This window comes from Ipomoea nil, unplaced genomic scaffold, assembly GCF_001879475.1.
Source record: "Ipomoea nil cultivar Tokyo-kokei standard unplaced genomic scaffold, Asagao_1.1 scaffold1262, whole genome shotgun sequence".
NCBI lineage: Eukaryota > Viridiplantae > Streptophyta > Magnoliopsida > Solanales > Convolvulaceae > Ipomoea > Ipomoea nil.
Genome location: NW_017617690.1, coordinates 449383 through 477303, shown reverse-complemented (window position 1 = coordinate 477303; position 27921 = coordinate 449383). Strand labels below are relative to the sequence as shown.

General features: G+C 34.7%; 2 protein-coding genes across 4 annotated transcripts; both read right to left on the bottom strand.

Moving 5' to 3' along the window:
• Window positions 1-87: 87 nt before the first annotated feature.
• Window positions 88-4376, bottom strand: LOC109184513 (protein NLP4-like). 3 transcript variants are annotated; one of them, XM_019334521.1, is made up of 5 exons: window positions 4090-4376; window positions 2781-3553; window positions 2495-2542; window positions 1245-2166; window positions 88-1151 (listed from the first exon to the last, which is right to left on the bottom strand). In XM_019334521.1, the coding sequence occupies exons 2-5, from the start codon at window positions 3501-3503 to the stop codon at window positions 346-348; spliced, it is 2499 nt and encodes an 832-aa protein (XP_019190066.1). In that variant the 5' UTR covers window positions 3504-3553; window positions 4090-4376; the 3' UTR covers window positions 88-345. The 3 variants fall into 3 exon arrangements, with proteins under 3 accessions (XP_019190066.1, XP_019190067.1, XP_019190069.1); XM_019334522.1 differs by having other exon boundaries at window positions 2781-3538; XM_019334524.1 differs by having other exon boundaries at window positions 1245-2160; window positions 2781-4376.
• Window positions 4377-13551: 9175 nt separating this feature from the next.
• On the bottom strand, window positions 13552-18702 carry LOC109184514 (catalase). The gene is made up of 9 exons (XM_019334525.1): window positions 18553-18702; window positions 17955-18051; window positions 16790-17067; window positions 16004-16267; window positions 15243-15755; window positions 14618-14707; window positions 14435-14502; window positions 14245-14338; window positions 13552-13844 (listed from the first exon to the last, which is right to left on the bottom strand). Exons 1-9 carry the CDS (start codon window positions 18565-18567, stop codon window positions 13785-13787), a joined length of 1479 nt encoding a protein of 492 aa, XP_019190070.1. The 5' UTR covers window positions 18568-18702; the 3' UTR covers window positions 13552-13784.
• Window positions 18703-27921: the final 9219 nt, after the last annotated feature.

Sequence of the window (27921 nt, the reverse complement as noted above, 5' to 3'; positions counted from 1 at the left end):
TCCTGTGTTTGTCTCAATTTATTACTCAATAACCAACTAAATTATCTGTGCGAGCCTGTCTACTCGACTAGAAAAAAAAAAAAAAAACACAACAAAAAGAATTTACAAACTTTAATTATCTTGCGGAATATGGTACAAAAATAGTTCAAAAATACATGGGGACCCCTAACTAATCCTAGCTAAGGGATATGCTTCTAAAGATTAACAATGAGGCATACTTGTACTAGCTACCAGCCATGCTAATCGATGGATGTGTTCCATCTGAACTAAAAGAACATATTCTTTATTAGCTGATAGCAAGATCGTATATCTATTATTCTATATATATATGTATATATATTATCCTCAACATTGTTGAGGAACGCGGTGGAAAGTGAGCTTGATGGTTTGGTTCAGCGAAGAACGACAAACATCAAAGCATTCCTGCAAATCAGCATCACAGGTTAGTAAAACCCACTCACTGTCATCATCCAAGTACTTGAGTTGAAACCCCGTGGATTCATCCATACCAAAACGCCTCGCGATTTCGTTCAGCAGATCTTCGTAGCCCCAGCTGTTCTGCACCCGCAGCCTGATTTTCTCTTCTCCGAACGAGACTTTTACTCTCAGCACATCTTCTCGAGGCCTGCAGTCACCACCGCCTTTAGTAGTAGGTGGAAGAAACCGGGATGGAGGGCGTTGGATGAGAGAGGCGTGGCTTTGACATCTCGGGAGGGTCTTTGGCTCCTCATTTCTTGATGAATAATGCAGCTCGGCAGCGCTTTTTACCCTCTTTAAAACCGCATTTGTGTCTGAGTTCTTCGGTTGTCTTCCTGTCGAGCAGCATTGGCTCGAACTCGAGCTCTGACTGCAGGACGAGGAAGGTGTAACAGAATCAGCAACAGGAGCAGCAGGAGCAGCAGCTCGGGGGCTTGTAGAATCGCCCCCGGGGGATTTAAGATTCTTGAATTGGTTCGAGGCTGAATTGGGAGACACGAGCTCGGGGAAGCTCGAGTAGAAGGACTCGATTTGTAAACCACCCGAGACGCCTTGGACAGAATCAATCACGTGTTGAATCTTTTGCAACGAGTGCCCAACTTTCTTGATCTTTCGAGATGGCCAACGCTTTATCCCATGCTGCCTGCAGATCCTCTTCAGCGTCGTAGGACAGACTAAAAATTTCAACGAAAAAAAGGCATAACTAATTAAGAAATCTCGAAATTTTCTGCAAAGATTAGCAATTTAAAGAGGAATATAATGCTTACCACCAATACTCTTTGCAGCATCTTTGAGGCTACCAGCAAAGTATTGTTGAAGAATCTGCAACGTAATCGTTTTCTCGGTCTTCAAACGCTTTTTATCGCCCCTTTTACCCACACCCCGAGAGTTACATGCACTAGAAGCTCGGTCTGGTCCCGGAACACATTCGTTTAGCTGCAGCCTCAACTCCCGGGGGCACCTTTTTTTCAGTACTACTTCACTCTGTCCATTCTCGAAAGCTGAAACCGAATCACGGCTCTCGTGGCAATCTGTGTGCTGGGAATTCCCGGATAAACGTTCTTCATAAGCTCCAACGCCCAAATTTCTTTTCGGTTTTAGACCTTCTTCACTGAACATAAAACCCGAGGTTTCTTGCTGCAATTCTTGGTCAGTTACAACTCGCAAAGTCTGGCAAACGTTTTGTATGATGATGGACAACGAAGTCAGCATTCTTTTGTGTTCTTCGGGGCTAATGCAATTCCTCGGTAAGAAGAACTCCAACACGAATTCGGCTGAAGAAATCGATACACTCCGGAGGCGTATAGCCACGGAGGCTTGCAAACCGAACATCTTTGCATAGTGAGCGAGGGGGTACTCCGCCTTGCTAGAGGACATCAAATCAGCCGAAAAGCAAGCTTGATTGGTCACAAACGCCCTCCCGACGAGGCCTTGACCCTTTAGCAAGTGGTGCTCGGAACACGCCTCGTGGAAACCTCGAACATGGGGATCAGCTACGTAGCAAGCGGAATCCACCGTGGAAACACAATGAATAAGGTTGTCATCGGAGTGGCGGCACCCCTCTTTACCTTGTTGGATACACGGGACCCATGTTTGAGCTAACGGCAACCTATGTGTCTCGCAAGCTGACTTAAAAACATCATGAATCTCGCATAACACAGCTTGGTAGCTCAAATCGCATTCAGATTCCTGGTAAAGAATAAAACCAAACCCCATATAATAAGGTAATAAAACGCAAGAAACAATTCTCAGATAATTGAAGCACGTGCTCCATCTCAACTAAAAGCCTAAGCTGATAGTTGGATTGCACATTAATGGCTATATGCTCAACACGCCCCCTCACGTGTGCGGTGGGTTCCAAGCAAACACGTGGACCGTAGTCACTTATGGGTGGCGCTGAGATTCGAACCCACTGATACCAAATTGAAGCATGTGCTCATCTCAACTAAAAGTCTAAGCTGATAGTTGGATTGCACATTAATGGCTATATGCTCAACACAGATTTCATCAAATTTACCTTCGCATTTCGAGCATTTGGCAATATAGAACCCCTCAGATTAACTGCCTGCAATTCCATTTGGGGAAAAAAAAAACGACAGATTGTTCATCATTTCGTATCTGTACAAATCAGACTAAAGACTAGAACTTTGAATGAGTACCAAACCGCCACTCTTATCAAAAACAAGTACTAGGAATGCCAAAAGAACAAAACATTAAGGTAATAGTGAAGTTAGTTTCCTTGTTCTTTAGAGTTTTATATGACTAAAATAACGATAAGGCAATGTTATAAGGGAAATATGAACCTCGAGAGCTTTGCAGACGCTTTGGAGCTGGGGAAGGTAGTTGATTTTTTGCGTGGTTAAAACGAGTTCAATGACGCCCAAACAACTAAGGCTGCTTTGATCGAAAACCGGAACAGCGAGGGAGCCTCTGACATCGTACTCCTGAGCATGGCAAACTCGGGGGTACTCGTCCTTCTTGAAGAACTGAACATCGGGTGTCCACTCGGGAAGTTTAGCCAAAAACACACGCCCGGGTAATCCAGTGCTCTCGTTCGAGTCCTCCTCAGCCGGGAACTGAAAATTAACCGAGATATCCCGGTAATGGGCGAGTTGAGGGCAATTCTTGTTCACCTGGAAAGGCTGACCCCTTGTGGTTAGTACACATCTATCGCCTTTGCTTACAGGCACCCATATCTGAATCAAAACGACATCTTTGTCTCGAAAAAAATCGTTTATGTACTCAACCGCCTTAACCAATCTGTCGGTAATCGAGCACCATCCAGGACCTTCAACCAAACATCTTCGAGATTGCCCCCAAGGACTAATTGCAGTTCGATACTGGAAACCCGATGATAAATTCTCGGGGAGAGATGATCTTTGAAGCCTTTCTTCTTGGTCATTGTTGTTGGAATTGGCCTCTAAAACTGGCCACATGTAATCAGATCCCTCACTTCTCTCCACCCAACACAGCAATTCATTCATGTAATCCAAATCCATGAAAGAAGGACACAAACCCCCATCCATTTCCTCAGAATTTTACCAGCATTTATCTCCAAATCCTCCCCAGACAAAAGCTAAATCCAAAAAGAAAGTGAATAGCTTTTAAAAAACAGGAAAATCTTTCCCCAATTTGCAAAAGTATGCTTAAAATATGAAGTGTGGAAACAAGTAAACAACCAAATTGGTAAAAAAAAAAAGATTCTGAACAGAAATAATCCAAAAAGATGAACTTTTATTGGTTATTACTTAGCAACAACAAATAGTGGGTTGAAAGATGATGTTACAATAAATTATTCCTCCAAGTTGCATAATACTTATCAGATTTCATGTCAAAACCACAAGAAATCACCCACAGTTACAAGATTAAGGTAAAAACTGTGTTTCAGTGGCAAACAATGCAAAAGTTATCTTCTTTTCCACAAAAAAGGGAGAAATTAAGCAAAGGAGAAGAGATTCATTCATTCATTCATTGATATTATGAGAAACCCAGACAAAAGAAGGCAACCCTACAAGGAAAAGGTTCTGAGATAGAATTGCATTTGCAGAAATCACAGGAAAAATATCAGCAATGAAGGGAGACAAAAAGAAAGAGGAAAGAGCAGAAGAGAACCTCAGAATTCCAAGATTCTTTGGTATTGCATTAGCCAAAAAGTGGATATTTATTGTTGGTTTGATTTAAGAAAATTTGATGGCAACCCAGAAAAGAAAAAAAACAATTTCTTGTGGTTGTCTGAGGAGCAAAATATATGCGAGTTGGGCAAGTGGGAATTAAGGGATTTATGCTGTCACTCATCACTCATGCATTTTCCCTATTGCCATATATGGCCTCTGGAAATCCCCTCCACATATACTGCAGAAAATGGATCATGTACACAACATTTACGTCCGCAATTTTTATTTATTTTTTTTAAATTTAACCCAAAAAAAAAAAAGTGTGGATTTGTGAAACTGGAGTGATATGAAGTATATATTGTAGTATATGTATGTATTGTAAAGATTCTGGGGTGGGGTCCACCAGGAGTCTTCAGACCGGACGTCCGGTACAAATTTCGTACTTATCCAAACAAAAAACATTATTTTATTCAACATCTGCAAATGATACAAATTATACGGAGAACCAAATTGTATGAGCTTTCTGTGTTCCAATTCATGCAGACTATAATTGTGGGTACGTGGTTTTTTATATCTTTCTTTTTCTATATAAAGAGTTGACAAAGAACAATTAAGGGTGTTTGATTGGATGAAAATTAAAACTTTTTTCAATGATTTTTTTTTTTTAAATTTGAAAAAAATGGAATTTTTTTGGTTTGGTAATGAAAACTTTTACACTCAACAATGTTTTTCTTAGTTTTGAAGAAAAAATATTTCAAGAAAAAGGGCAAAATTTTGTTTTTTCATGGAACTTGAGAATAAAGTATCACATGATAGGATTATTTTTTTTCTTATAGAACATTCTTAGTAACTTTAAACCAAAATGTGCATAATAATTTTTATTATATTATTATAATATATAAAATATATAATTATAATATTATATTTTATAAATAATAATATTTTAATTTAAAAATCAGTATTACTTTTATTATCATTATCATTGTGTAGTGGCATTATGGTCTTTATATTCGTTGTTCCTTACTATTCTAAGATTTCCAACCCAACAAAACAATGGATTCAGTAGTCTCATTAATTTCTTTTCCACCAATCGATTAATGAAATAAATTTTCTTGGTAATTTCTTTTTTATGTAATTTTAATTTTATTTATTCTCAAATATTTTCCGCGAACCAAATAAGCCCTTAGTTGTAATCGCACAAATTAAAAAAAATATAATAGATGATAGAATCTATAGGACGGTAATGAAATGATATAGATCTTTTGCATTTTGATTAGACTTGTTAAGCTCAAGTTTGAGTCCTCATAAAAAAGTACTTTATCACTTGATGCAAACATATTTCAAAATAAGAGCAAAGTCAATTACTCTTAAAATTTATTTATTCTTTTGTATGACTACAAGGTTCATCAACCAATCAATTAGGAGTATAGGACCATCGAAATTAATCTTGTTTAGAAATTTATTTATTTTCGATTATAATTAAACTGGTTATGCAAATTGGACCCCCAACAAACATTAATGGGTAACTTCTTAAAGTTTACAAAAATTATTTGAGGTAGCATTTTCCCCCCAAAAAAATATGCAACTTGTAATTAAAAATTAAACATAAAGTAAAAATATTATTAAAAAAAAACAATATAATTACACATAACAAAGTGGTTGTGTGGCTAATTGAAACCGATGCCAAATGATTACGACAAATCCATCTGAAATCCGCTAATGTCCATAAGTAAATATTAAAAAATGTAAATGTCGTACGGTAATACTATAAAAGAAATGGAAATTTATTAAAATTATTAAATAAATAAATAATGCAACCAAAAAAATACAAGAAAAGAAATACAAGTTGTAACATGCTTTAAGACTAATCCTCATCGTTCAATGAAATAATTGCAGTGGTAAACATTCATTAGAAACAACTTGTCGTTTGTATAATAAATTAATATGCATTTGGATAATAATTTATTAATTAAAATAAAATTATTTAAATTAAAATATTTTTAGTTCTAATCAGGGTCATTATCGAGTGATCTACCTAGTTGATGATGTTTTGCCCATTTAATCAAGTACGAAAACGTCAATTATTTAATTTAATATTTGTGTGTGCGTGTATATATATATATATATATATATATATATATATATATATATATATATATATATATATATATATATATATATATATATATATATATATATATATATATATATATATATATATATAATTTTTGATTTTCTATTTATTAGTTTATTTTTTCTTCTAAAATATAAAGAAATTCTCTAATTAATGAATGCATCCTAAATTATATGGACTATGGAGTTAACATGATTTACATCCTCCCATATGCTCTGTAGGGTCGGGGTGTGGGGACCTTTAGGGTTGGGGTTCAACCTTTTGGAAAGAAGAAGTAAATTATAAGATGTATCACAACTGGTCTACATATCTCCAAATTCTTATGTGTTCACAATAAGTCAATTTATACAATTTTTTAAAATCATGATAGAATTCGAACCACCGCCATATAGGCGTGTTAGCGAACAGAGCTTTCGATAAACTATTCGTGTTCGTGTTTGGTAAGCATTCGTTTATGTTCGTTTATTAAGGTAAACGAACATTAATAAACAAAATTTAGAGCTCGGTTTATAAACAAGTAGAGTCTGAACAGTTGTAAGCTCGTTTGCTAAGAGATCATGAACAAGCTCGTTTGTGTTCGTTTAATAATGTTCGCGAACAAGCTCGTTTAGTGTTCTTCGTTTATAATGTTCGTGAACAAGCTCGTTTGTGTTCGTTTAATATTTGTTTGTGTTCTCTTTGTAGTTGTGTTACTTGTTTAGTTATTTTTCATGAACACATATTATTTCTTGTTCAAGAACGAATTGTGATCATGAACATGCTCATATGTTTGGTTATTAAGCATTCACGAACGTGTTTACGAATGTGAACAAACATGTTCGTGAACGTGTTCGTTAATGTTAACGAATATATATGTTCATGAACGTGTTCGTTAATGTTAACGAACATGTTCATGAACGTGTTCGTTAATGTTAATGAATACGTTCGCGAACATATTCGCGAACGTTAACAAACACTAATGAACGCTTAACAAACGAACACAAACACTCCAAAAATTTTAACAAACAGACACGAACAATCTTCGTTCGTTTATGTTTGGTTCGTTAATAGCCCTACCACCTTGCATCATAAGTTATATTATGAATATATTCAAAGTTGTTGATGTATGATTCCTAAGCTTATATTAAATTAGTCCATAAGATTCCATGTTAGAAATTGCGTGGAAGCTAGCAATCTAAATATAGCATATGTAATACTCGATTTCGTATTCCAACCCCTCCCCCCCCCCCCCCCCCCCTCCCCCGCGGAAAAACTTATTTTAAGTTGGTCCATGTAAGACTCCATTATAATACATAAATAAAATAAAAGATAATAAATATTGTAAATTGAGCTGTGATTTATGTATTATGTTTAAAAATTAATTAGAAAAATAGGTAAAAAGGTGTATATTGAAAATGACTCATTTGTAACAATAGAAAAATAGATGCAAGGCGTAAAAGTAAAGGACCTCTTCTTCCAACTTTTCGAAGTGATCAAAGAGCATTCCAATCGTGATTGAAGAAGATATGTCATTAGTCGTATGGACTTAGCTCACTGATTCAGTATATAGTACTTGAAAAAAGAAATTAAGGTTCGAATCTCGTCGATGGCAGTGTGGAAATTATGCCTAAAGCGAACAGATTCCTTGTGGATATTGACATTTAGCCATGTCTGCTGAGCTATTGAGTCACCGTAATTTACATCCTCCCAAATACTCTGTTGGGTTGAGATTGAAGATTCAACCTTTTGAAGAAAAAAAAAATGTCATTAAGCATATTTATGGAGAAATAAATCGTTACACGGATTATTGAATAACAACTCACGACAATCATATCCCCTTTGAGTTGCATATGTATGATACGTCGTTGGATGGGTTTAACAAACTTTGGATTGATTCAATTGTATTCTTTGCTCGAGATTTAATTTAGTAAATTAATTTTTTGTTGCTTTTGTATATCTTGTTTCTTGTATTTTAAAAAATAAAATCAAATAAGTTCCTAAACTTTATACAAAAAGTCAATTAGATCCTGAACTTTTAAAAATTGCAATTTATGAAATTCATCAATATGTTATTTTCGTGCATCGAAGCTCATAAATTGGTTACTGGCCTAAACTTTATACAAAAGAGATGCAGAAAAGCCAAGGCGACCGACGATAGTTGGTGTTGGAAAAATAGCTTTAAAATTGTATAAAATTGCATATTAAGTGGCTATTTTGTGGTACAATTATCTGTGGGGTTCACTTTCAATCTGGGTCGGGTTTTCGGGTTCTTCGTAGTGGGACGAAGAGATTGATATATTGTACGCTCAAAACGGATAATGGGTGAATGAGATATTGATTCTCAAAGTAGACTCATTGAGTTGGAAAAATGAAGGAAAAAGTGAAGCTTTTGTCCCACATTGGTTTGGAAAGTGAATTTGCACTACTATTTATACAAGAGCTCTTTTAAAGATTATTGAATTGTATAATATAGACGCTTTATCTCGCATGCAAAGGGGGTGCAAATCAAATCCCGAACTTAGACTAAAAAGGCTTGATCCAACAGGCTTAATTAAATCCTATAATATAGCCGCTCTACCCCCCATGCAAATGGGGGGGGGGGGGGGGGACGCTCTATCTCGCGTGCAAAGGGGGTGCAAATCAAACCCCGAAATTGAATCCTATAATATAGCCGCTCTATCTCGCGTGCAAAGGGGGTGCAAATCAAACCCCGAAATTGAATCCTATAATATAGCTGCTCTATCTCGCATGCAAATGGGGGGGGGGGGGTGCAAATCAAACCCCGAAATTGAATCCTATAATATAGCCGCTCTATCTCGCGTGCAAATCAAACCCCGAAATTGAATCCTATAATATAGCTGCTCTATGCAAATGGGGGGGGGGTGCAAATCAAATCCGAGACTAAAGGCGACGCTCTATCTCGCGTGCAAAGGGGGTGCAAATCCTGCTCTATCTCGCATGCAAATGGGGGGGGGGGAGGCTTGAACTTAGACTAAAAAGGCTTGATATAGACGCTCTATCTCGCGTGCAAATCAAATCCCGAACTTAGACTTTCTATCTCGGGTGCAAATCAAATCCCGACTTAGACTTCTATCTCGGGTGCAAATCAAATCCCGACTTAGACTTCTATCTCGCGTGCAAAGGGGGTGCAAATCAAATCCCGAACTTAGACTTCTATCTCGCGTGCAAAGGGGGTGCAAATCAAATCCTGAACTTAGACTAAAAAGGCTTGATATAGACGCTCTATCTCGCGTGCAAATCAAATCCCGAACTTAGACTTCTATCTCGGGTGCAAATCAAATCCCGACTTAGACTTCTATTTCCCGTGCAAAGGGGGTGCAAATCAAATCCCGAACTTAGACTTCTATCTCGCGTGCAAAGGAGGTGAAAATCAAATCCCGAACTTAGACTTCTATCTCGCGTGCAAAGGGGGTGCAAATCAAATCCCGAACTTAGACTAAAAAGGCTTGATATAGACGCTCTATCTCGCGTGCAAAGGGGGTGCAAATCAAATCCCGAACTTAGACTAAAAAGGCGTGATCCAGCAGGCTTTATTGAAAAGGATTGATCCAAGCCTGAACTCGTGCAAAGTGGGTGCAAATCAAATCCCGAACTTAGACTAAAAAGGCTTGATCCAGCAGGCTTTATTGAAAAGGATTGATCCAAGCCTGAACTCGTGTACACTGGCAGACTTTGTGGGCTAAGTTGTACCAAACTTCGGTATTATTTTCCCAACACATAGCCTTGGCGAGCACGAGAGACTGAACCAACCAGAACTTTTTGTCGGGGCCGAATCTTGGCAATCAAGCCTGAACTTGTGTACACTGGTAGGCTTTGCGGGCTAAGTTGTACCAAACTTCGGTATTATTTTCCCAACACACAGCCTTGGCGAGCACGAGAGACTGAACCAACCAGAACTTTTTGTCGAGGCCGAATCTTGGCAGTAGATAGGCCGAAAGCACGAGCCAACGGCTTATCTACAACACGAACCAACTAGAACTTTTTGGGGGATTATCTACAACACGAACCAACCAGAACTTTTTGGGGACTTATCTACAACACGAACCAAACAGAACTTTTTGTCTCTTGTTGCGACCGTTGGGTGGGTTTAATTCAACAGTTACGGAGTTAATTACAATTAATTCCAATTTTAAATTTTGAATTGCTATTACTGGAGCTGCAGGTTGGTTTTAATTGCCATAATAAAGGCTATTGAACCCCTTCAGCCCTATATAAGAAGGGGAAGAACAGCAGCAATTCTACAAGATCAAGAAATATAGTTTTCAGCTCCAAAATCTCTGCTTCTACTCTCTTCTTAGCCCTATGTGTTCATCCATTTGCTCTACTTCGCCGGGTTCTTTGTTTGGGTGCTCAAACATAGACCTTGCAATTCGTGTATACGGGTCCGTTAACGGGTTAACACGATAACGACACGGACACGATAAGGCTAAACACGGACACGACACGTTATGGTTAACGGGTTCAAATTTTTAACACGAACACGAACACGATTTGTTAACGGGTTAAACGGGTTGATAAGATAGACACGTTTTGTTAACAGGTTTCAAGTCGTGTCGACACGATATGACACGAAACCCGTTTAAACCCGCTATTTCTATTAATATATTTAAAAAACTAAAATTTAAAGTTAAGTTCTATAAAAATAAAAAAAAAATAAATAAAACCTACCGTTCAATTCATCAAACAAACTAAAAAATATTCAATTCATAACATTTATAAAATGATAAAATAACATCCAAAAATCATAATTAAAGGAGTCCATACAAGTTTTTAGAATAAAATTGAACACAATAAAAATTCAAATTTCAAATTGTTGAACATCAATTAATTGTTGTAGGATCTTGGCCTAATGTAGTAAATTCATCCTGAGTCATGTTCAAAATATCTGTTGTAATCTCAATAATATCAATGATTCTTACCGAAATGACAATGATTCTTAGTGGGTTATAAACAGGTTTGGTAAACGGGTTCGTATTAACGGGCCGTTAACACGATAAGATTTTAAGAAAAGAGCGATTCGCTCGACTTGTGCTAGCCACCTACACCAACCCGAACCATATCTCTTTACCCTTTCCTTCCCAAATTTTCTGTAAATAATAATTCTTATTTTGTAAGATTACTATTGGATTTTACCAACGAAATTTCCAACAGGACAGTCGTTAGTCGATTGAGTGACGCAAATATACATGTGACTTTAGATAAGAAATGATGTGTAATTTTAGTACCAGATATGAAAAATAAAAAATAAAAAATTGCGTATAGATTTTTCAGGTGGCTGCATGCATAAAAATCTTAATCTTGATTAAACATGTATTTGACATATGTAAACTTGTGTTCTTTGGGCCTATATAGGTTATAGGGGCAAATTATTGGGTATGTGGACCATAACAAAAAATACATTTTTAATATATTAAATGTACATTATTTTGTATTGAATGTACATTATACAATATAATGTATATTCAGAATAAAAATAATATACATCCCCTGAATATAATGTACATTATTTTTGTATTAAATATACATTATTTTTATACTGAATGTACATTATTTTATAATATACAAAATATGGTCTGCACAATTTGCGTGAACCATAATCCACACAATAATGATTGGGTTGTAGGTACATAAAGAGTTATATAGACTGGTCCATTATTCTGTGTTAGGCATGAAGAATATATATCAACTATGGGCACTTATATAGACTGGTCTATCATTCTATGTGTTAGGCATGAAGAATATATATCAACTATGGGCTGTTGGTCCATTCATAGGAGTATTATTGTATTAGGCTCAAGCAACTTAATTGAATTTTTAAGCTAAAAATAATAATAAACTTATTATTATGTTTTAATTTAAATAGTTGAGCTCGAGTTTCCTTTGTAAAATAAACAAGTTCAAATTGTAGCTGATTGTTGAAGTGTTTCCTCCTTTCTTATTTAATAATAATAAAAAAAATAAAAAAAAATAAAAAAAACCTCACTGGAAGTATGTGATTGTGTAAATATTCTCGGGTAATCGTAATCGTATATGTTATTGTATAATTTGAAGGGCAAATAAGACTGGTGGCTAGAGATTTCCGAGCGTGTAATAAGTATGTATAAGAGCTAGGGAATAATGGGAAAAAGTCCCCCTACAACTCTATCTACAAGCACCAAATGCGATATTTATAGGAGGTGAAAGGAGACATATGTCGAGAGGTCGACATGTGCGACACGTGTCAACCATGCACTCAGCGATCTCAGAGGCTAAGGAGGAGCATCCATGTGTAGAGGAATATTTGACTGGCCAATGACTATCGGGCTCTGTTTAAGAGTTATCGTCGATGTTCATCTTTAAAGGCTTATCTCATGCGCTCGAGGCCCAGCCGAGCATTCAGATCGGGGCCGAGCATAAAACTATGAGCAGAAGCTCACTAAGCTAATAAGAGGCGTAACCTTTAGATCGGGTCAGTCGAATACCCTCGTCAGGTCGAACTAGGTCGGGGAAAAGATCCTCACTGTGTATAGGGTCAGATCCGATCGGGTGCTTAATATACTTAGGTGGTGGTCTGGGGTATATTCCCTATCAGTATGAATGGGAATTGAAACATGCTCAAGATGATGAAAGGTGTGGATTGGATCTCTTGTGCACGCATAAAGACTAGAGTCTAACTAATGGGTTGATTGCACAACTTGCGATTTACCTCTGCAGTATGTAGCTCTATAGGTGATATCCTATGGGTTTAGAATTAATCCAGCAAAACTAGATCACTTAAGTAAAAAAAAAAAAAAAAAAAAAAAAAAAAAAAAAAAAAAAAAAACCTCCACCACTAACATGCAAGTATATTTTCTCACTAAGTATATTTGTCCAAGTTATACTCAACCAATATGTATATTGGCTCAATTAATTTTATTATGATCATAATCTTGTGAACACTAGTCATGTAGTTGAACTCAAGTTTACTTGTTTTAGTTCTCTTGATTGCTAACGTATAAGTATTTGCTCATGAACTCGTATGTTTGTGCAAACTAAACTCAAAACAATATACATATAAGCTCGATCAATTAGTTTTATATATTTTTGAAGTTAAACTAGGCGAGGTAAACTAAAAAAACAAAAATATTATATTACTCATCAATTTACTACATGCAATCCTCGCACACGAGGCAGTTCAAAGCAATCTTCATGTCAAAATCTTATCAAGATCCGGTGGAGTGTTGAAACTTCGAACAATAATGTACAATCAATTCAATTAGTAATATCCACAAACGTTTCAAATAAAACTGCAAGGATTGAAGTATCATTTGAAATATCAAAGATAGATAACCAAAAATGCATTACACATGACCACACAATAACGATAATTTATTCAGGCTAGAACATTGTCCCAGTCTACTTACATCGTACCAGTTTACTTGCATCGTCACATATAGGACCAGATATATAACAACATAGTATTTTGTAAAATCCAAAATACAACATCGGTAAACATCAAATTTACAGTAATAAACGGTGCCGTTTAGTACAACGTGCATGTATTTCAACTCAAAAGCAATTTATACTGCCTTCCACCTCTCTTACATAGTTGGTCTTATGTTCAGGCGGGAAGCTACCTTTTGTCCAAGAGACCTATCAGCCTGCATCACATTCAACCAACCAACCAAAAAAAAAAAAAAAAACAATACATAATTAAACAAAGGGATCGGAATGTTTGGTAAATAACTGTAAACTGATTGTATTAGTGGGTTTGACTAGTTGATAGCATTAGTTGATTGTAGAAAAGTGTTTGGTAAAATACCTGTTAGCTGATAGCTGATTACATAAAAAATGATTTTTTCAAAAAACTGATCGAAAAAGTTACATTAAGCAGTTTTTTAAATTTTAACATTTTAGAACAATAAGTTGTTACAAAAAGCTAATTAATCATATCGAACACTCATATTGATTGTTTAACCAATTCAAACAGTTAATAGTGATTAAATAAGTTAAAATTTGCTGATAAGCTAACAATGTTATTAAACATGACCAAAATTGTACCTGAGTGAGGTATGAAATCCAGGTGCTGCGAATTTCATGGGTGACTCGGGGCTCCGACAAGGACTTGACCCATCGGTTGATGAATCTATCTTGCCTGGAAAAATTTAAAAAAATAAAATAAAATGAATCATCTACTTGACAAAAAATTTAATGGAAAATTCGAAGAAATTAAGGATGAGAAAGTATGTACCTGTCTGGAGCCCAGGATCTGTATCTATCTCCAGGTTGCTTGAAGTTGTTCTCCTTCTCAATAACACACTGACAAAACAAATAGGTATGAAATAGGTGTACGAGATTTAGAGATTATATTATAATAATTTGTACATATATTTTTGTATATATTGTATGTAAAAAATTACGGTAATTAACTTACCTTATCACGTCGCCCCGTCACGATACGTAACGGAGTTGGGAACCTCTCAGCGTTACGTGTGTTATCAAACTTCGAGGGAAAGTAATCAACCTGAAAACACAATGCACATCAAAGTTGAGACACTAGATAATAAAGGAAATCTGCAATCACTATTTAACGGTATGTATGTGGTAGTCTCATATTGTGATCATAGTTAACAAATAACTATGTAAATAAATTTAAATTGTCCATAACTGATCGACTAACAAGGGTCATCATACAAGAAGTCCAATAAGCTGTGGTAACCCCAATCAAGAAGGCAAGAGATCCAAACTCATAACAACTAGGTCACGAGTTCAAATATTTGTCCCGACTCAATGTTGAAAATCGCTAAGCGCCCTCTAGACGCCTGAGGACCATCTAGAGCGCCTAGGAGGCCGACCGCCTAACGCCTAGGCGCGATTTTTATAACACTGATCCGGCTAGAGACACAAGACATGACAAGGTTTCCCTTGTCGTCCAAAAGAAGAGCAATAAATTACTTTCATAGAGATTTAAACTTAAAACTTGTGATTATTAAGCCAACATTCTGACCAACTTGATCGGGATTGACCAGGAAATACCAGGTGTGTAAATGTGTAATTACCTCTTCATCCCTGTGGACAAAGTTCATGTAACCATCATAGCTATTGTTGTGATAAGCACACTTGGGGGCATTAACGGGAAGCAGCATATAGTTGGGGCCGAGGCGGTGGCGGTGAGTGTCGGCGTAGGCGAAGATTCTAGCCTGGAGCATCTTATCATCGGAGAAATATATTCCGGGGACAATGTGCGCCGGGTCCATGGCCACCATCTCGTTCTCCGCGAAGAAGTTGTCGATGTTCTTGTTCAATACCATCCGCCCCACCGGCTGCAGAGGTAGCAGGTCCTCCGGCCAGATCTTGGTCGTGTCCAGCGGGTCGAAATCGAACCGGTCCTCGTGATCCGGGTCCATCACTTGGATGAAAAGCTTCCACTCCGGGTAGTTCCCGGCGGCGATGGACTCGTACAGATCCTGGGTGGCGTGGCTGTGATTCTCGCCGCCGATCCTAATCGCCTCCTCTTCCAGCAGACACTTGACGCCGCAGGTGGGTTTCCAATGGAATTTGACGTAGTTGACCTGTAAGATCAGTTGACTAGAGTTATTAAGTAGTTTGGTCACACTAAATAACTAGAAGTTATTAATCAATCAGATTTTATGCACAATACTCAGTAGACATCAGTACATTATTTATGTTCTGAGTCTGTGATAAAATATGGCTAACGGTCTACTGTGAAGGCAACACAACAAGACATCAATTGTGACTATTACGAGGTTAGATTTTTTGTAGATTATTATTATGTATGGTTAGATTATTTATATCTAACCTTGCCGTCCTTGTTGATCATGGTGAAAGTGTGGACGCCGAAGCCTTCCATGTGGCGGTAGTCGGTGGGGATACCGACGTCGTCGTAGAACCATGCGAATGTGTTCAGGCTCTCCGGGAGGTGGGATAAGTAATCCAGGATTCTCCAGTTCTCCTGGATGTGGGATTTCGGGTTTGGCTTGAACGCGTGGATCACGTCCGGGAACTGCGCTCCGTCCCGGATAAAGAATACCGGGAAATTGTTGCCCACCAAATCAAAGTTTCCCTGCATATATATATCAACATAATCAGACACTAAAGTTTTCCGGCAAAGACTGGACTAGCCTGTCTAGTTGAGACTCTGTCAAAATTTGATTGAATTAGTCCGTTATGTCGAGTCTCGATTGAATTAATCTATTAAGTTAAAAATTAATAAAATTAGTCGGTTTATCGAGACTAGACTAAATCAGTATACCCCATTGAGATTTAACTGAATCAATTTGTCTAAAAATGGCTGGATTAGTCTGTTCGATCGAGATCCAACTAGTTCAGTTTGTCTAATTGAGATTCGGATGGACAATCTGTCCGATCAAGATTCAAGTGGATCAGTTTGTCCAACTAAGGCACATCGAGACACAACTGAATCAATCTCTCCAACCGAGAGGCAGGACTAGATCAGTTAGCTTGTCTGACTGAGAATTGACTGAATTAGTCCATCCAACCAAGTCTTGGTTAGATTAATTAGTTATTCAACTAAGATGAAACTTAACTAAGTTAGTCTCATCCAATCATATCGTAATTTAAGTACCTCACGGGTGTACATCTTGACGGCGAAGCCACGGGGATCTCTGATGGTCTCGGGGCTGCCACGTTCATGGATGACGGTGGAGAAGCGGACGATGAGAGGCGTCTGAACGCCGGGGGCACGGAGGAAGTCGGCGCAGGTGAGGTGTGTAATGTCATGAGTGACCTCAAAGAAGCCCTTGGCAGTTGCACCCCTCGCATGCACTACTCGTTCTGGGATCCTCTCACGAGTGAAGTTTTGAATTTTCTCCACCAAGTGATAATCTTCCAGCAGAATTGGCCCTATTCATTTCCAAACCAAACAATATTCATCAGATCACTACAAAATTTTCACTGATTTACTAGAAAACTCACCGTTACTATTCGTAAGTGTAAAAATTAAACTTAAAATCTTTTAGTTAACTGTCAAACCAACTCAATAGGGGAGTGTTAATGATGAAAACTGTAATCATTATCTGAAGTGTGTATAGATCAACTATAGAGTAAACCACACTCTTTTTTTTTTTTTTTTTTTTTTTTTAGTATATTCAGAGTTTCCATTGTCAGGCAGGCACAGTGATTAATCTTCTTGTTGGATTATAGGCACCTTTTTTGAATGGGACAACTGATTTGACGATTTAAGGCTGCTCTATACTCAAAACCAAGGATTCAACCTTAAACCACAATCTCTATATAATAGTCTGTAAACTACATAGGAAAGGTAAATCGATAAAAATATGATAGATTGAGAACTATTAGTGTGGTTGGGCAAACTAAAGTTGGTGCATGTCAATACAAGATGAAGAAAGGTGGGGTAGGGATGGATGTCCATGTCGGTTGATATACTTGATATAAAGTTTGATCCAACTTTCATGTGCACTGTACTGGGATTTAGAGGATATTTTAGTAATTAATATACTCACTTAAGCAATAAATTTAAGGTGGGATCTTATTGTTCACTTATTTGCACTTTAAATTTAATCTTTAATCATCAATAAAGCACTAGAATTAGTCTTTAAAGATATAAGAAAGTTTGATCTAACTGTCAAAGGATCAAATATGTAACTTCGTTAAGAAATTAAAGACCATAAATAATTAAGCTAAGAGGCTAAATATATACTATATATGATCATAATCGAGAGGGTAAAAACGTCATTTCATACAAAAGTCAGGATGGATCGGAAATTTACCTCTGCTGCCGACGGTGAGTGCGCAGGTGTTGTTCCATACCGGAGCTCCGCCATTGGTAGTGCAGAAGGGTGTGTTGAAGCTACTTGATGGACGGTACTAAATCAAATACAATAAACTAAAATCACTTCTTTCAACTTTTAAATATTATTCAAGCAAATTATATATATCTTGCATGGACCTAAAAATATATAATATTTTCATCTTTTTGGATCACCAGAGAAATTCCGTAGTCACTATCCAAAAGTGCAGGATAAACCTCACTTATGTGTAATATATTGTGCGCAAATTACACAATAAACGTATACTGTATTAGAAAAATTTTGTGCGAAGAACTCAACTCAACCGAGAAGGTGTTTGCAAGAATCAAACTCATGACCTTCACGTGTGAACATCATGTTTCACCCTCTCGATTTCAAGGCATAATATATATTTTCATCTTTGAACCGAGTGACGTAATATATAACAAATCAGTAAGAGTTTCTACTGAGCTCAACTGAATAGTACTTGTAAGAATCAAACTCGTAACATTCTGGTACGATAATAAAATAATAAAAGAAGATGATAAAAGAATAAAGCTTTGGAGGGATCTGATGATACCTTTGAAGGATCCATGGAGATGAGGGGAATGGGGAGAAGAAAGTGGAAAGCTTGTAGAATAAAGAGAGGTAGCAGTAGATCACACTCGATCTCAGAGATTTCTGTTTTTCTGCTACGTTATTTATAACGAATAATTTCACTTCAACCCCCCCTATAGTTTTATATGAGTAGCGTTTTGATCCCTTTATGTTTTAGAAATTATATCCAATACATGTATACTTGAAATCAAGTCTTTTATTAGTTTTCTTGGTATGAACCGATCAGCTATGAGTAACTTAAGTTGATTTTCCTGATTTTTTTCGACTAAGGTTACAATGTGATTTCACCTAGAATGCATCTTCAAATAGCAACTGTTAACTTTCTTATTAATCAAAGATCGAATCGATATCTAAATCCGTTAAGTAAACAAACTTCTCAAAATAAAATTTCACCTTCTCTATATTATTACTTGGTATATCCTTTGGTAGAACCAACTTCAAATTTAAGTATTCACTAATATGTGTGTGTGTAAAGATTCAGGTAAAAATTATTTCATTTGTAAAAAGTATGAACACATCCATAATCTCCATTTGATAAATTAAATGCTATGATATTACTAATTACTAAACTTTCAACTTCATAATAATTATAAAATGAATCCGTTCTTAAAAGTTTTCTAAATTATAAAATTGACCATATGTTTTTTTACTAAAATATTTAACCATTGATAAACACTGATGAACAGTTGAGATTAGTCGTCACTTTTTACGGGAGAATAATATTCTCATTTGATGTATATATTATGTTGTTAAAAAGAGCACGATAAAGTATTAAAAAGTGCGCATTTAGAATTAAAATTGCACTTTGCAGAAGACGAACTTTTAACATTATATTATGCGCTTCTCATGATTTTCTAAAAATACACATTATGTTGTTAAAAAGTGCACGATAATATATTAAAAAAGTACATATTTAATATTAAAATTACATTTTGAAAAGAGGAAATTTCAATTTTAGTCATATGACTATAGGGGTCTTGTTAATTTTAGTCTCTAACTTTTAAAAGTGTCAATTTAGTACCTTAACTATGCAATTTTTGTCAATTTTGGTCACTCCGGTCAAATTTTGCCAGAAAATTATAATAATTAAAATAATGAGGATATTTTGGTCGTTTCACGTATCTTTTATTCTTTTCAGGCGATTCAATCCATTCCTCTCCCGTTTCTGGCGAATGCAATGAACTAAGATGATGGGGAAATGAGGCTTGATGATATTAAAGATAGGGTTTACAGGGACAAAGAACGTCGAAAACGGGAGAGAAAGGGATGGACTCGGCGGAGAAGAAGAAAAGAGGCGTGAAACGACCAAAATATCCTCATTATTTTAATTATTAAAATTTTCCGGTGAAATTTGGCCGAAGTGACTAAAATTGACAAAAATTACATAGTTAAGGTACTAAATTGACACTTTTAAAAGTCAGAGACTAAAATTAACAAGACCCCTATAATTATATGACCAAAATTGAAATTTTCTCTTTTGAAAAATGTAAAAGTGAGTGTACTTATTAAATATAAGTGTTGTCATGACTCAAAATTATTTTTTCTTTGTAAATAATAAGAAATCCGGGCATACCAATGAAATTATCCCACTACGTAATTGAGTGGGGCCACCAGAATCAACATATACGAAAAATGGGAATTTACAGATAAGATACAATCTGCCATTTCAAGTACGTTTAGCAGACTAGCAGTAAGGACGATATAAACACAATGAACCTGCACGGGCTTAGCTCAATAGTTTAGTGGGCAATATTTAAAAGAAGAGACCAAGGTTCGAACTTTGACGACGATGGTGTGAGAATTATGTCCAAAGTGGGCAGATTCCTTGTATACACCGGCATTTGACCTTGTCTACTAACCCAAGGATTCAACCTTTTGGGAGAAGAAACGTGTCCGAGAAGATCTATGAGACAGGTCGGGTCAAGATGAAATATAGTATTTAGTATTTAGTATTGTACTTGTATATTGACTTAACCCGTCTCGCAAATAAAGATTTGTGAGACCGTCTCACACAAATGTGACCTTTTGATTTTTATTTGTAATATTCTGCGTACAAGAGAGAACATTTAAATTATAGTGTTATACAATTCCAACTCTTTAAAATGTTAAATTGTTTTTATATTAGTGCAAACGCACATTTATTTTTAATGTCAAACAAATGCTACTTAAAAGTCTTTTTAAATTCTCTACCAAAAAAAAAAGTCTTTTCAATTTTTTTTTTCAATTCAATATGTACACTTTGATAATCAAATTTATCACTTGACTATTATCAATATCAGCATATAATACTTAAATTCATCACCTTAACTAAAAAAATCTGAATTAACTGTCCGTATAACAGCTCAATTAATTTTTAGATCATAAATTATGAGCAAAAATTTAAATTTACTTTAACCCAATCTAAATTAAATATAAATTTACTATAAATTAATATTTCAAAATAACCACTTAAAATTGTAAATTTATATTAATTTTTACAACATGTAATTCTCCCGGAAAACAAATTAGCATTGGAATTTGGAAACCACCATAGCCCCATGCTCAGTGGCATTATTTAGAAGCAAAATCAAACCACGTGTTTGGAATTATGTTAACGTTATTGATATTGATAGGCCATGAGTCCCATGACCCATCGTGTCGGAAATATATTATCTCAACAAATATTACGGAGTACATTTTTATTAAAACATCTTACTCGTTTATTGAAAAGTATTACTTGAAATGTAATATTTATTGACTCATACAAAAAAAATATTATATTTTCATTAAAAAAAAATTATCCGTTTCACACAAGATCACTCGTAAATTATAAGAATCAAATACAATAGCGAACTCACACAAGATTTTGGTTGAGTCAATCATATAAGATCTTCTTCATGTAGTTGATCTATATTTTTTGTGTAGCTTGTAGATTATTACACAAACGTGGAACTTACATTGTGCACACCTTCAAATAGTAATTGCGGGTTACCTTTGTTAGCCAAATAAATACAACGGCAATCTCATGACCAAAAAGTTTTAAAGAGAAGCTATTGTAACTTGGGGGTGTAGTTGAGTACGTGGAAGTGACTCTCAATTCTTAATCAAAGATCGATGGTTTGATTCTTGACTTTGGGTATGAAGTAGCCTTAAATCTCCAAGTCAGCTGTCTCACCCAAAAGAGGTGTCTACAATTCAACGAGGGGCTTAGACACTATGTCCGACACCAGCTGTTTCACCCAAAAGAGGTATCTACAATTCAGCGAGGGGATTAAAAAAAAAACTATTGTGCTAATTATATTGCATTGAGTAGATATAATTCAAAAAATGTTAAAAATTGATGGAAGCGAGACGTATCAAGCACTAGCAATTGTGCTAATTATATTGCATTGAGTACGTATAATTTAAAAAGTTTTAAGAATTGATGGAAGCGAGACGTATATATCAAGCACTAGTTATTAATTTATTTTTTTAAAGCTAATCCAATCGAAAATCATGGATGATTGATTAATTATAAAAGGCACAAGTGTCAAATAGGTCCATCTACTACTGCGAAGTGTTCAATTTCCACCACGAACTAAATTAAGTGTCAAATAGGTCCATCTACGAGTTAAATTTGTTCAATTGACTTTTTTTACAGGTTAATAACAGGTTACCTATCTAATTATTAAAATAAATAAATAAATAAAAATTTAAAGAAAAAAAAAAGAATACAGCCACCGGCTGTCCTCGCCGGACAGCCGGTGGCTGCCATTTCAAAGACAGCCGGGAAAAAAAAAAAATACAGCCACCGGCTGTATTTTTTTTTTAAATAATTTTTAAATTATTTTGAAATTATTTTTTTTAATAATTGAATTGGTAACCTGCAAAAAAAAGTCAATTACCTGCAAAAAAAGCTAATTGAACAAATTTAGTAGGTAAGTGTGGTTAATTAGCCTTTAATTTAGTTCATGGTGGGAATTGAGCACTTGACAATAGTACATGGGCCTATTTGACACTTCTCCCATTATAAAACTAATTTAAAGTGTAAAATCACCTAATGCAAATCTAAAGTGCAATATTAAATTTGGGTTTAAACAGGTGTGATGATGCAAACAAGGGAATGAGTTAATCATGTAATCTCCAACCTAAAACAATACAAGTGAATATTCACTTCCGTGATATAAACATCTAACAATGTAAGAACAAACATTCATAATAAACTCTTAACTAATACCATCTCCTGATGCGCAAAAGCTAAGAATTAACCCCCTAACATATATGCTTCTCCCAAGGTGCAATAGTTAAGTGCAATTGTGGGTGCCCTAAAATATGCCCTAACTCCCGTTAATTAAGACAAAAAGTTAGCTATGAAACGAGCAATTATGGCCATTAACTACTAGCATCAACAATACAAAACACAATTGCAACACAAGTTATAAAACTCAAATGTCAATATATTAAAGAATCTGATAACTAGGCACATATAGGTTCATAAACACTTTCACCCAAGAATCTCTAAGATAACTTAGCCACACATGGCTAAACTAAAATTCATTGCAATAATATAAAGAGTTCACAAGTAACAAAGAGAGTAAAAGAATAGACCAAGAAATTCTCTCAAATCTTCCTACCTTTTCTTCTTTCTTCCCAAGGCAACTTGTAGCTCTTGATCTCCTCTTTCTTGTCTCCAAAACTCAGCTTGATACCCTAGGGTTGAGGGAAGATGGGATTTTTAGAACGGGAGTCAAATAGGGGCAAAATAAAAAATTTCAGCGCCGACTTCCAAAACTCAGATCGCAACTTTCGACGCGTTGAGAATGAACTCGACGCATCGAGTCCTCCAGACTCATTCTGCCCGTAGCTTCTGGAAAGTTTCGACGCGTCGAGAATGGGACTCGACGCGTCGAGGCCTCGATCCTCGATCAGCTTTTACTTCTTGAAAGTTTGGACGCGTCGAATTCTCTGAATCAGCATTCTTCACTTCATTTTGGCTCCAACTTTGTCTTAGGACTTCCCCTTGCCTTTGCAATTAATCTACAATGATTCCAAAACAATAACAACCACCATAAAACATTCAAATCAAGTATAAAACCATATCTTTATGAGAAAATAATGGAAAATTCGCATTGAAAATATCAATTTAATGAACTTAAGCCTACAAATAAATTCAAACTAACACAAGAAACATGTACAATTAAACTAACATCAAAACAATATTTTCATTGCACATGGTGTAAATTTCAAAACTTTTTTACATCCATTTTTTATTGTATCGATGAATTACCACCTTAAAATTAATTTTTCAAAAGTTTTGATCCCACAATTAATTCTTTCTACCAAAACTTTGAAATTACATTTCAACTCCTTACACTTTCCATTGTGTAAAAGTCCAAACTAAGACATTCTTGTAAATTTTAACCTTGAACTATTTATGATACATATCTATTAATGTGAAATTCATAAAATAAGGAGGTGGGGGCCATTGAGAAATTATGGGTTTCCTTATCAATATTAGGTGGAGTAGTGATGGCATATATATCTTCAAAATTGTTGCGTGAGTTTATGGTGTCTTCAGATCATTTTTCAAATTTTTTATTTGACACCATTATTCATAATTTGGAGTTTTCCAAAGCAAATTATTTTGCGGACCCAAGTCCAAACATACATAATTTACATTAATAAATGTTCATAAATTATTTGTAAAAATTTACAATTTGTGATGACCCGGTATTGTATTAACAAATTCTCAAAATTTAGAAACACAATTTATATTATAGAAGTTCACAATTTTAATATTAAAAATACACAATTTAGGACCAGGGTTCACCCTGGTCCATGGTATAACAACTGGTTTTCCAATCATACAAATAAATAATTTTTCAAAAAAAAAAAACTAAGAAATATAAGAGTTTATGATATCTAAGGTCCTCCGAGTTTGGTGATTTTGCCACGTTTAGTCCTAAACATTCAAATTAACCACTCGTGGTCCTCCAATTTTTGAATTTTGACCTGACGTAGTCCTTCCGTTAACATATGATGTCTGCACCGTGAAAAGTAAGGGCGAAAGAGTCTTTTTATTTCCAGCCCAACCAAAACAATTGATTTCACTCAAGAATTAGCCCTAATCTTCGAAGATTATGGCTAATTCTTGAGAGAAGTCAGTTGTTTTTATGGGCTGGACATAAAAAGACTCTTTCGCCCTTATTTTTCACGGCGCCGACGATAGATGTTCTCGGAGATTAGGGCTAATTCTTGAGAGAAATCAATTGTTTTGGCTGAGTTGGACATAAAAAGATTCTTTTGACCTAACTTTTCACAACGCAGACGTCAGATGTTAACGGAAGAACTACGACAAGTCGAAACTCGAAGGACCACGAGTGGTCAATTTAAAAGTTTAGTAGTAAACATGACGAAACCACCGAACTCGGAGGACCTTAGATGATTAACTCATTATTGTAAATTTCATGAATTGAAGAGTCAAATAGGTCTTCAATTTTTTTTTAATGTATTTAAATTATTGATTTCTTTTTGAAAATAAAGATGCTAATTCATTAATCATAGGTTGAAACGTTTACAAAGATGGATTGAATGGTCAAACATTCCTTACAGACAAACATAGAAACAACTTCTCTAGCAATGCTACAGAAAACTTGATTTGCAGACTGTTTCACAAATTTGAAGCTGAATTCTTTGGAGGAACTTAAAGCTCTTCTTTAATGATTTGGTCAAACGTATCCAAGACTAACATTGGTTGAATAGTCATGCACATCACCTAAGTATATATTTTCATTATGTTATCTATTGACAATACCTCCATCAGGCTAAAATGCATATTATAGTTCTGATGAATCTCTTTTTCATTGTCATGTTTGTCACTCCGGATGAGATTCACATACGCCATGACCAGTTTTATCGTTTCACGCTTTATGAAAAAGAACTCGCGAAGTAAACGAGAGGAAGAAACTCGTCAAAACAACGAGATGAAAAACAAAGAAACGGTGATGAAGGCAGAGAATGAAAGAGAAGACAATAAAGGCAGAGAAGACAATGAGGGCGAACGCTGTCTGAGGTGGAGATGGTAGTAGGGGAAGACGATCGGACGCCGCCTCCGATCCGCTTGCTTCACGGAGGCGACAACGACGACCGGATAAAAATTTGAGCGGTCGAAAACTAGAGACGAGAGAGAATTAAAGAAAGTCTAATCTCTTGAAAATTTACTGGACCAACCAATTCATAACCAATAAAATAAAATTATCGAATTTAAAAAGTTGTAAATAAGTACTTGAATTTTTTTTAAAAAAAATGTAATTTACCTTCATTTACTTATTATTGCAGGTAAATTTCTTATCAACTTCTTATTAAGATATTTAGACACATTATTATTATTATTATTATTATTATTATTATTATTATTATTATTATTATTATTACTATTATTATTATTATTATTATTACTATTATTATTATTATTATTATTATTATTATTTGGCTATTATTATTATTATTATTATTATTATTATTATTATTATTATTATTATTATTTGGCTATTATTAATAATGGGACGAAGGAAATGCCAACCATATGTGTTTTTTTCTCTTCTTGTTCATGTCACGTGGCCTTAGTCCAAATGACAACAATGGATCCTATTCATCTTTCTTCATAAGATATCAGAAAATAGTCAAATTTGGATGAAGCCATCATCATCATCGTCGTCGATGATTTTCATTATTGCCATCGTTTATATTTTTGTAGTTGCTTTTAATAATAATAATAATAATAATAATAATAATAATAATAATAATAATAATAATAATAATAATAATAATAATAATAATAATAATAGCCAAATAATCCACTTAAGTAATCAATAATGCAATTGAACATTTTAATAATAAAAAGCTCATATAGTCCCTATAATTCTATAAACCATTTTTTTTAAACAGTACAATTGAGTTCTATTGTTACCTATCTAGTAGGTTGTTGTTGATTTGGGGAATGTATGACTTTCTTATGTTTACATGGAATTCAAGTGTATAATGTTTTTATCCAAATATATAATCTGTTGTTTTTATTTTTAATCCAAACGTATACCTTTTTTTTTTTTTTTTTCCTTTTTGATTATTCAATTAAATTTACTTTACAATTTATAGAAAAAAAAATCACTAAAGACAAAGACACCATAGAAATTATTTTATTCGGCTTATTTTATGTGTTAAATATTAATGACAGTACAGTTGAACCAAGTAAAGTAATTCAAAAATCTTTTTTCTTTTAGTTTTTTTTTTTTCTAAAAATAAAAGGAAATGAGGCATTCTAATTCTAGTAAATAAAAAATAGGTAAATGCCTTTTTTGGTAACATATATAGTTAGCTTATCGTCAATTTTCGTTTGTTTGCCGCTATTAGCTGCTTGACTTAGTTAAACAATCAATATTAATATTTGATTAATTAATTTTTTTGTAACAATTTATTGTTCCAAAAGGTTAAAATTTAAAAAAAGGAAAATGGCGCTTTTTCCCCCTAAGTTATATACTTATAGCACTTTTCCCCCCTGAATTATTTAAGTGGCTCTTTTTCTCCCTGAAATGTTAAATGGACATATTTACCCTTAAAATAAATATTTAAAATAAATATTTCATTTATTTTTCTTCTCTAACAAATTATTACTATAATTTGGTTCAAACAAAAGAGATACTATAGCAACCAAACCAAAATATTCCAATTACAATTTAGAATCAAAACGCGATATTTAGAGTTTATTAAAATTGCGAACCGAAATGACCGGTTCATGTTCCGAACTGAAAAAATAAAATACATTTTTTGTTGAATTTAGACTATTTTAAAATAAAAAAAATAAAATTTTAAAATAAAGACTGTTCAAAATCGCAAACCGGATCCGGAACCACCGATTCACGGTTCAAGGTCCAGTTTTTTTTTTTTTAATTCATAAATTTAATAAATAGAAATCCAAATATTGGGTTTTAGATCTGAATCATAACCGAAAACTTTTAATTCGATTACTATAGTGTCCGGTTCAGTTCGAACCAAACCGTGGTCATCGCTACATATACACAATAATTTGTTGGAGAAGTAAAATAAATAAAATGTTTATTTTAAGGGTAGAAATGTCAATTTAATATATCAAGGGGAAAACCCACCACTTTTAAAATAATTGAGGGGGCTAATGTGCTTACATAAATAATTGAGGGGGAAAAATGCTATAAGTATATAATTTAGGGGGAAAAAGTGTCATTTTCCCTTTAAAAAATTATTATCTTTTTCAATCAATTTTTTGATAAAGTTATTTTACATGTAATCAGCTATCAGCTAATAACTAATTTACCAAATATTTTTTTACAATCAACTAATG